The 15,532-nt window shown below is 39.9% G+C and overlaps 1 protein-coding gene across 11 annotated transcripts in view; it reads right to left on the bottom strand.

Annotated features, from left to right (window-relative positions):
• Positions 1-265: 265 nt before the first annotated feature.
• Positions 266-15,532, bottom strand: part of LOC135490591 (sarcolemmal membrane-associated protein-like) — a 30,633-nt gene continuing 15,366 nt past the window's right edge. For 2 of the 11 annotated variants that reach the window (XM_064775800.1, XM_064775801.1), the window contains 19 exons: positions 15,103-15,271; positions 14,724-14,795; positions 14,463-14,540; positions 14,312-14,353; positions 13,739-13,801; positions 12,947-13,009; positions 11,891-11,956; positions 10,991-11,053; positions 10,536-10,730; positions 9,927-9,989; positions 7,792-7,854; positions 7,335-7,523; positions 6,821-6,883; positions 6,217-6,279; positions 5,737-5,901; positions 5,410-5,482; positions 5,095-5,275; positions 4,515-4,649; positions 266-4,281 (listed from right to left, as the gene is read on the bottom strand). In XM_064775800.1, the coding sequence (XP_064631870.1) occupies positions 4,171-4,281; positions 4,515-4,649; positions 5,095-5,275; positions 5,410-5,482; positions 5,737-5,901; positions 6,217-6,279; positions 6,821-6,883; positions 7,335-7,523; positions 7,792-7,854; positions 9,927-9,989; positions 10,536-10,730; positions 10,991-11,053; positions 11,891-11,956; positions 12,947-13,009; positions 13,739-13,801; positions 14,312-14,353; positions 14,463-14,540; positions 14,724-14,795; positions 15,103-15,271 (1,917 nt within the window). In that variant the 3' untranslated portion in view covers positions 266-4,170. The remainder of the gene's footprint in view (positions 4,282-4,514; positions 4,650-5,094; positions 5,276-5,409; positions 5,483-5,736; positions 5,902-6,216; positions 6,280-6,820; positions 6,884-7,334; positions 7,524-7,791; positions 7,855-9,926; positions 9,990-10,535; positions 10,731-10,990; positions 11,054-11,890; positions 11,957-12,946; positions 13,010-13,738; positions 13,802-14,311; positions 14,354-14,462; positions 14,541-14,723; positions 14,796-15,102; positions 15,272-15,532) is intronic. The other 9 variants (XM_064775802.1, XM_064775804.1, XM_064775805.1 and 6 more) reach the window with 9 other exon arrangements.

Here is a 15,532-nt window from a genome sequence, read left to right as displayed (position 1 = left end):
CTGGTAGCTAAGGGCATCCAAGGAGAGCCGGTACTACTGGTGGGATGTATGATTGTACTACAGACGAGGCGTCCTGCTGAGCACTAGATGCGGTTTATTGGGGCTTATCACTGGCGGTAGATCTGAAATCGGCAGGGATTATAGTGGGTATGTAGTGTAAGCGATTGAAATTGAAGAGCAGATAATCGCATACTTGCTCCCTTTATTCTGGTCACTCTAAGGTAAAAACAATACTGTGTGGTCATAAAAAACATAATGTCAATGGTACCATTCAGTTTATTTATTTACAATACTGCCTGTGGCTTAGATACATCGCATCCAAAACACTATTTTACATTCAACTCTCACTCACATATCATCAGTGAACATCAACCAGGACTCGAACTAAACAATCCGATGCCAGAAAAACATGCAGTTTCACAACTGTTATCCGACCCTCTCACTAAAGGCTTGTCATCCATTCACATGACCAAACCAAGCAAGTTTGTGATAAATTCGAGCTTCAGACAGAGAAAGAGCCATACTCTGAACAACCCAAGTCCCAATCACTGTGTTTCTCTGGCACTACTTGTTGCAGGATGATTCATTTTTTTGGGATCAATCTGCGTACAAATTCCAAGACAAAGGTCTTAGTACACGCAAAACATGTCAGTGGCGCCAATGGCTGACAGCAGGGTCATGCAGCAACCATCTCGGTCTGCAGCAAGCTCTGGGGTCAACCAACCGGATTCGGATCAAAACATAAGCTGAATACTGTCCGTTGATCTGAACATATTAGATATAACAGACTACATCATACATCATACAGATCAGTGTCAGGTAGAAACCTTGCATTTGAAATTTTCCCCTGATCTCCTACCTTATGTCATCAAGATTAACAACAAAGTCGCAATGTATCAGTCGATCTAAAGACATAAACATGCCTATCAGAGGAACATTTACAAACACAAGATTTTGCTCTCACCTGACCATAGCAACCTGCCCAATCAATTTACATGTACTGTACTAAAGTGGAGGATAATTTTCTGGTAACAACCAGCTAGCTGGGTTTTTGTGAGTGTAAGAAGTGCATCTTGAACCATTTAAATCTGTTTGAGACAAGATTGAGGCGAGTCCATTGTGGCCCGCAACTGGCCATTAATTTGATTGGGCAATGTGATTGCAGTTTGTTATAATGGACACCTCCTAGGCTGGCCATACCGCAGACGAAACAGACCATGCTTAACCTTGGGAAAATAATTTGTTGAAGACCTTCCGAAGTAACAGTTTCCTTTGTTTTTTTTACTGTTTCAATGCAGCTTGTGTTGAAATACAACAATTTCTAAATAGAATTAGATGTTATAGTTTAATTATTGTGCAATACACTATACAGGAAAGATGATTAATTTCAATTTAAGCTAAGCTTCTCAATGATTCTATCCGATTATTTTCACTCTACCAACTGGTTATCAAGATATCGGTTGACAGACAGTTTTCAGTTTATTACACTGATTTAACTTGACAAGACAGAAAACAAAAACACTTGTATATCACAACAGTCACAATACCACAAGAACCAAAATAAAACAGGCAAGCATGGTCACTAAGGAACAAAACTTAACAGAGGCCAGCTGGATAGGAGGAATTACGAAATGGTCACTTGAAGGGATATCCTTGAACTATAACTGTACCGATAGTAATTAGCCATAGATGCTGAACATTGCAATGACAAATCACCTCAATGCGGAAGAGGTTCTGGCAGGTGTATTGAAAATACTTTTCATCCATGGACAGCATCTGTGGCAAAGTACTTGGTTATAAATATCTAAGGAATGCCCCGTTCAATGGACTACATGACCGCAAAACAAATGGTTGTCCAGAACTCACTAAAAATCTCGTATTTGCAACAGCTTTGTCACCGAAACCACAGGTAGATTTTCTAGAAGCAAAAAATAGTTCCAGCTCGACTGAAGACCACATAATTACACCACCTCAAAGAAACTCTTTCAGCAAAACACCAAGTCTGACTTACTCATACAGATTTTTTGCATGAAATTGATCACTTCATCTTAAACCACTGCAGAAAATACCTTAATAAATTGAGGTTGTATTAAGTGGATCAGAAACAACACCACCTACAGGGTACACTGATTATTCTGGCCTAGAGCTTGGTGGATTTTTCAAGTGGTGATGATAAACTTTCATCGTCACTGCTGGACTTGTGAAATCGACACTCGCCAGCAGGACCAACGTAGGAATCATGTAGGACATAAGGTTTTGGTTATCCAAGATGGTGGATGCAATGGATACCAGGCGCATTCATTTAACTAATGACGATATTATATACAATAAATGACACAGCAGGCACATTGGGACAATCATGTCAATATTCTACAGTCTTTTTTTTGATTGAAGGCAAATTAGAACCACTGGTGCCACAGAACAGGCAATAAACATATTTCTACATCACAAAACTAGCCAAACGACGACAATGCTAGCGCAATATACCTAATTTACCAGCTGTGGTGGGTTAAACAAGACCTCATCAATGAAGAGGTTATATAGCTGAGGAACTAATCTTAAAATATAGTTTCCATAAAAATTGGTGAGATAATACAAAGATCGTGCACAATGAAATAATACCCAGCACCTCAATATTTTGGTCCATGATAAATGAAAGCGAAGCCTTTTAGGTTTGACATAGTTTTCCTTACTTATATTTCTCCTTTCAATTCATTTTAGAAAGTTGGCTGGAATAACCTGCATACAATTGATCAGGGAAATTTTCACGAGCGTTTTTTGAATTCATTGTTGAGTGTGAAATTGAAACGTCTGACAATTTCAACTCTGAACCATTACATTAACGCAGCAAATGCTGAATTCTGTTAACAGCCAATTAGTTTTTTGACAATTATCACTGCAAAAATGTCACAGCTTACAGCACTGTTTGTGACGGGAAGGCTTCCCTTTGCATGAGCAATCAAAAATTTACCAAATAATTGAACAAAAGTACCTTGCAATAATTCACATCAATAGCGTAACAGTGATTCCAACGAACTCTCTGTTTCAAATGAATCGGACATCAAGTTATATTTTCATTTTGCCCAATGATTATCATGTCAACTCAATACAATCACAGCAAACTCACACTGATGTCGAAGCCCCAACTGACCTGTCAACAATTTGAACTGATCAAATTAAGGCCCTCTACGTCTGCTTATCTTTCAACAGACGAACATCCCGACACAAATCTTCATGAGCTACAACAGACCATCATACAATAGATTTTTCAAAACTATTTTCTGGTCCAAATTTAATCTGAATGATGACTAGACATGAATAAGACACTACAATCATTCAAACCCAACCCAAAGTGATATAGAAACAAGTACCATTGAAATCCAAGGAGTCGGACCCTTCAACATTGAGGGAGGTCGAGTCTCAAGTTTGTCACAAATAGTGAAACAGAAAAACTGTGCAGTGTTTTTAAGCCTGTGGAGTGGAGAGAACGTGAACCAACTTGGCTCATAGTGGCTCTTTCGACAATATATATGCGGGCCTTATTTTATAGAAGGAACCTGGCAACCCGAAGAACGACTATCGAATAATGAAAGGGATTTCAATGATTTCATTCACTTCTGCTTCCAATATATATAAACTTTGTTATGCTTTCAAGCACCAATCTATTAATAATTAAGTATCAGATGAAACGGAATAGACATAGACTTCTGATTAAAGCACGATAAGGCGCTAACTTCTGTACATTACATATTTACACTAAGTCGATTCGGAAGGAAAAGTTACCAGATGAACACGGAGCATCTACTGTAAACAGCTCAGTTTTTGCGCAATCATGGGGATTGTTGGCCATCGTTTGGATCTGCAACTTAAACTGGTAACTTTTCACTCAGAGTCTTATCTTAGAGGTTCACCCCAACTTAATTTGACAATCGTTTAATATTCACAAATTATACTCACATGAAGTGGTCTCGCACAAAAGAAATTTACACCACCGACCAACCTCATTTCTATATTGTCACAGAGTATTTCCTAGTAAAGGGATGGGATCTAATTGGTCAATATACAATCAAACTGCTGTTGTGACCTTGACTTATACATATAACACAATTCTACAGCGACATTCATTCAAGGTCGTCTGGGTCCGACATAACCTTGAGGTTTCTCTCAAGGTCACACCAAGCCTGGTGCTGTTGTGGCTGTGACTGTGGCAAGCGTTGGATACAGGGCGAGCATGATGGCGAATATCAACATGATGATTGGGATCATGGAGCAAGCAGACAACTGTAACGAGAAAGAAGAAAGAATGAGAAACTGATGAGAACAGCACATTGATAACAGGGACAGCGTAGAATGATGCAGAAACATTCACTGTGTCTTCAATCAAAACTTATCCAAACCATCAAGGCCTACCTGTGGTACTTAGTAGTGTGGTACTCCACATGACAAACCAGTATCATAGAACATGTCTCAACAGCATCCTCTAACCTAAGGTCCTGAAAAGTTTGAAAACTCACCGTTCTACTTCTGTCAGCCAGTATACCATACTCCTCTGACATCTCATCCAGGTCGGACTTGAGATGGCTTATCTCCTCAGTACATTGGTTCACCCGTAGTTTGAGACTGGCAATCTCAGCAGTTGCTTCGGTCAACTGTAACAAAACAAAACTAACTTCATGATATTTGCTTCGTTGTTTATACAACTTTTTTTACGTACGTATCAGTAAACTCAATGTACGCAACACCAGCAGAGACCCTGCATGGACTGACATGGTGTCCGAACCTTTGCACTAGAAACTAATCTGAGTAAATACATATATACAAGGTGCAACAATCTCTCCCACTGGCTGATCAAAATGTCTCTGCACAAACACCACGATTGTCACTTGACTAGTTCCTTCCTGACCTCTGTTTTTGTTAAACATGCTAACATGTACATTGTGCACCTCACTCAATACAAAGACATGACTGAGAAAAGACTACAATAGTATTGTAGTAGGAACCACACATTTGGTACTTAGAAACAAAACAAAAAATAACGAAAAATCGTGAAAAAAAACTAGGACAAAACATCCACACTCCACAAATCTTAGCTACCTGATACTCTGTACGCCTCACCTCCTGTTTGGTATTATCAGCCTCTTTCTGGGCGTCTGTCAGGTTGTGCTTCCACATGGACTCCTTACTCTCAAGGCAATCCTTCAGCTTCTCAAGCTCCTTGTATGACTCTAGCAAGTGCGAGTTTTCAGCAGATAGTTTGGAGTTCTCGGTCTTGGAGCTGAAAGAATCAAACAGGCGTGAGTCCAACTCGACGTTATAACCTAAGTCTGAAAAGGCCCAAGTTTGGCTTTATTATCTGGCACTGAAATGCACTATCACTCACAGCATGACCAACGAAAAGATGGAACTTACATTTTCATGTCAGCCTCTATGTTCTGTATCCGGCGCCGCAGGCTATCACATTCTTCTTTCAGGGCAGAGAAATCTGTAACAGAATCAAAACAAGACATGAACTAAACCCATTCAAAGATGCGAAGAGTGAATTCAATGGTTGGCTGACGCCAGAGAAGTACTGGTACTTGCTGATGATCAGACATTTTGATATCTAGCATATATTTCTCAGAATCACTCAAAACTCTCGCTGCCCCATTTTGAGACCCCTAAAATTTACAAATACCAGCCCGGACACTAATGCCTTCATTCTTTAGGCCTGGCAGAGCTGAAGCTCAATTAGCTTACCACTTGACATTGGTCCTTCGAACGTTTTGATTCCCCCTTCCTTCATGATATCAGACTTGTTCTTCTCCGTGTCAATCTCGTCCTCGAGTTCCTTCAGCCTGACTCGGAGCTCCTCTGCTTCATTCTTACTGTGTTTAGCTGCCTGTTGTGCTTCCAGCAGTTGCTCTGTAAAGAAAACAGACGACAGGTTATGTCTATTTGCTCACCAAGAGGGTCATTTCAACAGTAAACAGAGACTAGCAGTTTCCCATACATTCCCTTCATAACCGTGTGATGAAAATAGGCCAGGCTCATTCGTTTGTAAAGGCGCAAGGATGTCACAGTGACACAGAATCCTCCAGCTCTCACCTGGACTTAATATTCATCTCGCTGATGGAGTCATAATATTATTACTTCCTCGCAGAGGAAAATAGGGGATTACATCAAACTGAGCAAGGGGCATTTATTGATGGGGGAGGTAGTGTAGAGCAGGACACCTACGCTGAACAGATTCCAAGTGTGCCCGGTCAATTTCATGAGCTTCTCTTTCAGTGTCCAGGAATTCTATAAGAGTGGCAAGGGTTTAGGATAAAGAAGGAAGAGTAGAGGAGAGGAGAGACCAAAGGATTGCAGAGTAAGCAAAAGAATGGGAATGGGAAATTGGAAGGAAAAGAAGAAGAATGGCAAGAAAAGGAAAAGAAAAAACACAATTAATAACACCGAAAAAACAAATAACATAAAACATTTTTTCAAAGGTTTTTAAAATGAAATGGTGGGTGCTATCAACTGCTTGAGATAAGGGAAAGCCTAATATGATCCTCCATACCAGTATAGTGGAGACCGCCACTGAAGAAGCAGCTGGATTACTGTGTAAGGCAAGCAATTTTTGTTGCTTGCGATCATGGTCGAAGATTGCTGCGACAAAAATCTCTCATTTGAATGAGCCACACACTCGAAACATCAGATCACTGGTTCAACTTATACTCTTAGTAGTACCAACAAGCAAGACTTCGAAAGCAAAAGATAAACTTGGGAATGCAATACCAGCAGCAAGCGTAAGGTTTCATGCAATCCCATTTGTTGTAATGATGACACCAGCACTCACTTTTCAAACTTGCCATCTCTTCTAAACCATTTGATTTCAAGCTTTGTTCTTCTGCTAGTTGATCTGGGGAGAAATAGCATGCGTTACATTCTCGATCAAACTGATTTGGCTCAATGCATCATGCTATACATGTACATGCAGATGTAAGATTTACCTAAGTTAATTTTCCAATTATGCTTATTCTGAGTTCAAATCCAATCAAGATGCATCCAGTGATGAACACATCAAAATTTCCCTAACTTTGAATAGGATGCAGATATTTTCATGTGAAATCTCTGATAACACCAAAGGAATAATCCAAACATTAGTGCAAATGAAGATTTAACACAAATAATGGTAGGAACTAAGGTCCAAGATGGGCACATATGTAAACCTCTACAATAATGCACTAAGGACAGACGCTACTACATGCAGGAGACTTGGTCACTTTCGAGTTCTGACTAACATGCCAGCAAACATGACCACAATATAGACTTTGGATAGACAACTGACATCAAATGGATTCCCCTCTTACCCCGTAGTACTGTGATCTGTTGTTTGACTTCCTTGTTGCTGGCCTCTGTCTTACTCAGCTGCTCTTGTAACTCCGCGACCTGACTCATTCGGTCCTTCACCTGGGTACCCGACACCTCGAGCTGTGAGCGTAACGACTGGGCCTCTTCGACAAATGTCTTGGTCTGAATCCGCGCTGCATCAAGTTCATCTGGAATGACAAGTTATATGAGGTTACCGAATACAACTCCTATCACCTTGTGGATTCTGTAATCGAAGTCTTCCTCATCTTCCGTGTTCACATTTGCAACAGTCTGTAGCATGTCCAAGTGGGGTTCCTGGCCTAGAGACTCGGTTTCCAACCAGGATGGAATCCATCAAATGCCGACTAAGACACTTTGGCCGCCATGACGTAATTTCGGAGCTATTTTTGGCCTGAGAGCGAAGCGCTGTTCCTAATGATACATCATTGGACTTACGTCTGAACTTGTCAATTTCATTTTCGCTGTCTTTCTGTGCATCTCTAGCTTCACACAGTAATCCTGGAAAAGGTAAAAAAGATTTAAAACAATGAATCTTACAGGAATCTCCAGACTTGTAACCATGGTGAAAACGACTCTGAAAATGGCACTGTAGGTGAATTTCTGGTGTACTTTTTTCTAAAAATTGACAAATCTTTGACAGAACTTTTTTTCTTTTCTGACAACTGACAAGTCTGGCAAATTTCTTTGCCCATGAATCTATTTCAAACCAGCAGTGAGGGGACCTACACCATCCGCAGAAAATGAACATCTCAAGATGATGAACAAAGAGTATAAAAGCAAATATGCGAATCCCATGCACGCGGTACCCAAAGCAACCCGCAAACCAGAGGTTTTTGTCTCGGCGACATGCAATAATTATCACATGAGACAAACATCTCTTGTTTGTGAGGTCAGCAGGTGTCTGAGACAAAAAATGGGTCACTGATGCAACAGGTAATTATAAAACCAGTGATTAACGTTTTCCCGCAGACAAGAAATCCTTGTATCTCCTCTACTGACATCAAAACACAGAAAAAGATGCACATTTCATGATCAAGACTTAAAATGCCAATTCCTTTGCAAACAAGAAAACTATGGAAAGTATCTACTCATATGCCGTGACATGGACAAAAACTGTATTCCATACTCATGCATTAGAAAATATGTCTTAAGACTCTGTGTTCTAAAGACCGCAGTCACACAGTCCAATCCAACACCACATTGTTGAAATGTTTTGTCGTGTTTGGCCATGTAAGGGACTTCGAACAGTGTGGCAGTGGATGAAAATCTTCTTATTAGAACATGGAGCAAACACACACAGCAATGCAATGTTTGAGAATCAGTTTTGAAAATTATTGCTGAGTTTGAAAGTCTCAGTAGAGCCTGCTTCTTTCTTCAGGACAAGAGGCCAATAGCTGTTATTTATTGTCTGATTTTGAGTTCTAACCAGTACTTTCAGCCATGCCCATGCTTAGAAAGAAAGATGGATCAGGCCTATGACTATGAAGAAAATAGGGGGCAGATGAATAACCAAAATGTAACATCTGCTTCGTTTTATTTTTCCAGTTTTGAAAAAGTTATGAAATGACACTGGGATGTTGGTCTAAATTTGAAGTGAAGGTGGGGGCAAGGAAATAAGAAACTGCACCAGTAAACCTATTATCTGAACAGCAATGCTTAAGTCATCGGGATTTTTTTAAGCACTTCACCAACAAGGCATGTTAGGGAAAGGACCAAGAGAAGTGTCAACCATGATATACACAGTAGCCATTCTGTTCTTAGATTTTCATGGATGTTATATGAAAAGATGAGCCTACAGTCTCTCAACTTCAAGTTGACACCACTGCTAGTGTCTTATTTTGATAAAAAGTCAACTGAGGACTTCACTTTATGGTCACCAAAAAAAAATGAATATGCCCATAGGTACTTCAAAAATGAAAATATTTGCACTTGATTTGCAAAGATTTCTAACAAAATTAAATAATCCTAGATTTTTTTGGCTTTTGCAGTCACCTTAGACAACTCTCAAGGTCAACTTGAAGTGATGTAGGACTCTCTACTCGTAAAGACTACGGCTGGGACAAGAGATGAGATGATTCACAAAAGGCTATGTCTAATTCACAAAATGCTGAAATGAGAAGTTCTCTGTTAAGATCATCTGTGTAGATGTTTGTTACGGGTTGGCCATGTGTATGCAGGGCAAATGTGCACCAGATGCAGGTCATGAAGGACAGAGGAAAGAAAAGGTACTAGGTTTATGGGCAAGCTTTTTCTCCTGATGAATATGGGTAGAGAACTTCTAGAAGAAGGTCAACTAGGACATCAGTCCTATCACACTTGTTTACACATATCACATAACCACCTCAAGATGAAATCTGGTGCATCCCATGTAGAAGCTCTGTTCGCTCAAAAAGGATGCAATAGTTAAGTATTCTAATACATGTATGTTGTTCTGAAATGCCTCAAGAAACAGCATAATATTGGTGATTACTTTTCACTCCTCTGCCTCCATACCTGTCCAGATCTGACCAATCATACAGAGAAGACAATGTGACAGTCATTCCAAATAACCCTCATCACAATCATATTACCTTCCAACTCGCATATTTTATCAGTGGCTAAGGCGAGCCTGTCTATAGTCTCACTGTAATCCTCTGCAAGTTTAAACCATACACTCGCAAGGTTAGAGCACACACATTAATTTCAAAATGATGTTGCAGACAAGAAACCTACAACTGCACTACGACTCCCAGGGAGTGCTGTCACTCTTAGTTACTTTACCAACTGACTGAATGGGACCAAAATTTCCCAAACTGGAGATATATCCACTTGGTACCCCATTCACATGCTCTTGAAGCCTTTTTTTGAGCCAGGTCATATGACTGCCAGTGCTGGGACTACCAAGTAAACTGGCAGCTCAACAGCCAGGTCATATGACTGCCAGTGTTGGGTCTACCAAGTAAACTGGCAGCTCAACAGCCAGGTCATATGACTGCCAGTGCTGGGTCTACCAAGTAAACTGGCAGCTCAACAGAGAGCCGAAATGGATACAATACAGTTGCAATGTTCATACATGTCAACACCAGTCTCGATGGTGAAGACTTTGTCAAAAGCAATGTGTACAATCATAAATGCAGCTTTTACCTAACCCATAGCAAGGACTAAGTTTTTGTCTGGATAACTCTTCAAAGGACACACACCTTTGATTTTCTCTAGATCCTCAATGTGGCACAACTTTGGAATCATAGGGGAAGTTGTTGGCGTCTCGACATGATTCGTAATGCCGTTAATCGGGTTGCTGTTCGTATCGTCGTTATTCTCAATTAGTCTCGAGCGACTTGCTTCCTCATCTTCTCGATACCGAATGAGCTGTTTCTCCAGTTCCTCAATTTGGCCTGAAAAATTTGTAAATATTTAACACAAGTAGTTCATACACTATATTACCTTTCCATCATCTGCAGTCCTTCCTCAGCTGCTGATCCTAAGACCCTAGCCTCATACCCATCATTTTATGCATAGGATTAAAGTTAAATCTGATTATGTTGACTGGTCAGGCAGTGGTACAGATCCATCTATGCCCGTACTTTCAAATCTGTTCGTACATGGCAGGGCTTGGGCAGAAGTTGTCACGCATACACTGATATACAATACTTACTTTCTAATTTTGATGACAAGTCACTACTTTTGTCGGCTTGCTTCTCAGATTCATCAAGTTGAGCTGGAAAAGAAAAAACGTTTATTATTTGGAAAGGAAATAATTTTATGACTTCTCAACTAAATGTATCTCACATGTAGTGTCGTCAGAAAGCCAAATGGAAGGCTGACGATCATAGTTCTGGGCTTATCAGAACACCTATTTACCAAAAAAAATTAGAACTGCATATATACATGTAGCTCAGCAAAGGTAGCCATGTAGCTTACTTTCTTCAAACCGTATTGCGCCTGCTAAAAATTACTGTGATTATCTTAAATGACAATCTACTTCACAATGACTGAGTGCTCTGGTACAGATGTAGTTAGAAGAGAAGCTAGACAGAATAAAAATTCTACCTTTTTCTAATAAAAAACATTCCTAAAAAAATACCAGGTAACCAAAGAACTCTAGAAAGTTTGTCCCTAAGAAGGCACGCTGAGAATCCCTAGGGTAATGGTCCCCACTGCCCTTTAATTGCCCCTGGAGCAGGGAATCTGAGATCAGTGGTCTTTGACTTGTTGGGCGAGTGAATGTGTGGATATGCAAGGCAGGGAAGTACTGATGTACAAGCAATTTTTCAATATGACTAATCTGGCAATGGTGGGCCCCCAAGTCTTTTTTATGGATCTGAAGAATGGTGGATGAAATGGAAAGGTTTAGTATAAGTAATTACACCACAACACAGCGCAGTTATTAAATAAAGCCAACTACGAAGTACTAATCTCATTTAGAATTGTATAGTCAGGGTTAGAGTTGTGTATGAGGGCAAGGTTTCATTCTCAACCACACCCTCACACAAGTTGTGTAAACAATCAACAAAAAAATTAAGTAAACAAAACACACTTTTCATAAAAAACTTACTTTGCAAGTCAGCCACAGTATTGTCCATCATTTGGCTCATGTGAAAGTCCGAAAACTTAAGTTTTTCTAAGATGAACAATGAAAACAAAAGAACAACAATTAATACACGCTTCATGACAACAACGACGCCTGCAGGACAAGATCAGAACCAAACATGCAATTTAACGAGAAGCGTACTGTGAAATCATTCATTCTGGCAGGAATTTTATTAGGCCTTTTTGTCATATTGTGTCTTTCCATCTTCGAAAATAAGTGTTTTTGGAAAGGTTAATGTGGAAAGCCTTTGCACCATTTTCATATTCCTGTCACATATTTTAGCTATCATAACACGCTAGCCAAAATAGCAGAAGTAAAACCCATGCAAAAATGATTAATTTCACAGTATTTTAAAACTGGTATCAATTAAAACTGCATAAAGCAAGGAAAAAGCTTCCAGCCAATCACACGTTGTTTTCATGTTGTTGGAAGTTTCAGATAGTGTATAAAATTGGGCTTTCAAGCATTAAAAACAGAGACATTTTCTTCAGCAAAGAACGTTTTGCAAGTAAATGTCAGTTGGACAAGAAAAAGAACAGGTAAGCTAGATATGTAAATGAGGAGTGTACGTGTATGACACTGTGAATCACCTCTTTATTGTTTAAGTTGGCCATCAACATGGACCATGATATAATCCTGAGTTGTGGAACACCACTGGCTACAACAAGCGGCAACCCTCATGGTGAGACAGCAAGTAGCTTATCTTTGTGCGACCATAAAGCCTTACATGGTGAACCACCAGCTCCCAACAAGTTCCTGTCATCTCCCTGACACATTCCCATCATCTTCCAGACATGTTCCTGTCAAGGATGTGATGCAAAAATTCACTGCAACAATGATGGGGAAGAGGTCAGGGAGAAGACTGATTGGAACTAAAACGTCCTGATCCACTGGTGCAGATATTTTGTCGGGAAAGTATCAAGAAAGAATAGGAAGCCGGTGCATCACCATCATTATTTTAATAGAAAATTTGTGCAGAAAAGTGCATTACAATCAGTAATAGCGCAGCACAAGACTGACCTTCTAAAGAAACAATCTGTAACACACTGTCCGATTGTTGGAGTTGGGCCTTGTCGAGTTCATCTAAAACAAAGGAAAATTCACAATACTTAACGCCAAAATCAAAAACATCAATAGACAGAAACTACATGAAACTATACAAAAATACTGAGGACATGTAACACTACAAATAACTTATATTTGTGCATACATTTGACAACTTTGTTGGTTACAATTTATGAATGGATTATTGAGATGTCTATATTCCACTTCTACTGTTTTGGACAAAGATAGGGTGTGGTGGATATCCCCAGCGTCAGGATTGGTGGCATTTTTAAACAAATTTCGGGGTAAACGTCAGCAACTTTCACAGTAAAAAGTTATTTTTTGCCCAGTAGTGGTTCTTTGGCTGAGTGTTGGTGTGGTTGAGCTCAACCAGTGCAGACCAGCCTGGATGGATCTCATATCGCAAGTGTAAGGACATTTCAAGCAGCTGTTATGAGTGGTCTCGGTTAGTATAAGCTTTCTAAAGAGCATCAGTAAGGGTTTGCTGATCAATTCATGAGGAAAACGATGATTAACTGGAGACGGAATAAAGCCTCATATTAACAGCTTGGTTTCCATATTTCTAGTTGAGGTTAATTTTTGTTGATACATGATAGACATGATAGATGTGTTGTGATGTTTGCGCCACCGTGAGTCGGCAAAAAGTTCAAAAACTAGCAGTGCCGCACAAAGAAAACAACCAGAATACAGGTTCCACATAGAGCTAACTTAGGAGGGTAATATTTCACTTTTTAGGCCTAAACTTACTCTGTAGTGTATCGACTTTCTGTTTGCTATCTCGGAGTCGTGTCTCACCGTCAAGCATTTGGGCTGGAAGAGAATCAAGCAGGATACGAGATGATCCAAGCAAGGAGTGGGTTAATTTGCTGCAGTGTGGAGGCTACCACCGCAAATTTCAGAGGAAATAGGTCTCCTAATTACATATTTCCTTGAAGCAAGTTTGCTAATCCAATATGGATTTGACCACATTTCTTAATTTTGTAGGATAAGATGATCCAAGCAAGAAGTGGGTTAGTCTGATGCAGCGTGAATACTGAATGGGGGAGATGTCTACCACCACACATTTCAGAGGAGGAAGGTGCTTTAGCTACAAATTGTGGTGCACCCTCAAGTTTTCTTCTCCAAGCAGGTACCCTTGTGACTTGTTAGTGAGCAGAGAGCGGACAGCTAGTCCCTATCAGAAGGAACATACTGTACAATGAGTGAGGAAACTCTATGTACATGCCATTAGCTTACTGAATTCCCGACAGTTCCTTCGATACCATTGTCACCAAAGTTAAAAAGAAAGAACGAGCATGAACAGAAGTGAATGGAACGTACCTTTATATTTCTCGATCTGGTCTTGCGTTTCTTTCAATTTTTCTGCAAGAGAAGGACAGAAAGACATAAACAGCGACAAGACTTTAAACCGGACGAGAAACACTACATCAAAACTTTTGTTGAAAGAGTTTAGAAATAAGGCATGACTTACTTTTTAGGCTGTCGGTTTCTGTTTCATCATATTTCACCTCGAATTCGCCCTTCTCCACGAAAAGGTCAACTTGGATTTCTGAAATGGCATCAGTTTGACAGTGAAGGACTTGACACAGTTAAAGAGTGCTTTCAAAGATATCATAGGGTCAAAAGCCTATGTTAACTACCATCAATGATGGGAATGGCTAAAACATCATGGGCTAAGATTCCTGATAAAACTTGGCTAGGAAGCTTTGACACCTGATCAGTAAAACCTCACCTCGTGATTCCATTTTGACATTCTTTATGTGATCCACTTTTTCAATTTCTGGCGGTTTGTTGATAAGATTTTCTGCAAAAGAGAGAGGATGAACTATAACATGAAGAACGCCAACAGAAATAAAAGCGTGCAAGATCCTAACACAGGCAGGCAGCCTTGTGCCCAGGTGGATTAAAAAAAGAAAGAATTTCCTGTACATTTATCATTGTGATATCAAATATTTACCCAAATACAATTGGGCACTGTGTTATTTAAACTTGAAATAATATCAACTTTTCTGCAGACTCTATCTATCCAACCCATACTTTTTGTGAAAATGTTTATACTTAATGTCGTCTGCTGAAGTCTGGAGCAGAACGAGGCCAAAATTATATTGTACCTTTCATTGCCTCTAGTTCCTCCTTGGCCGATTCATGCTCTGCTTCAATCGCCTCCATTTTGGATGTAAGTTCTCTTTCCTGTTTCATCATCTCGTCAAGTTTGTTTTGAAGCTCTGTTTTCTCTTGGTTGACCATCTGCATTTCTTGTTCATGGTTCTGTTCAGCTTCCTGAGAAGAGAAGGCGGCAGGAAAATCAAACATGAAGTTCAATTTGTGTAGCTTTACCAATGATAGAGGGTGAACTAATATCTCAGTTTGTTTGCCAATATGGGGCTGACCCAAGTTTAACAACATGCCCCGAAACCAAAAGATCCAACCTGGCACATCGGATGCCATGAATGTCTCCTGACCCGCCAAAAAGAGGTTGTTTAGGTGGTTTGCAACATCAATCGTGCAGGATTGCCCCAACGGCCACACAGCTGCAGGACA

This window comes from Lineus longissimus, chromosome 7 (genome assembly GCF_910592395.1).
Source record: "Lineus longissimus chromosome 7, tnLinLong1.2, whole genome shotgun sequence".
In the NCBI taxonomy this organism is placed as follows: domain Eukaryota; kingdom Metazoa; phylum Nemertea; class Pilidiophora; order Heteronemertea; family Lineidae; genus Lineus; species Lineus longissimus.
Note: the sequence above shows the minus strand (reverse complement) of the source record. Positions and strands in the feature narration are given on the sequence as shown.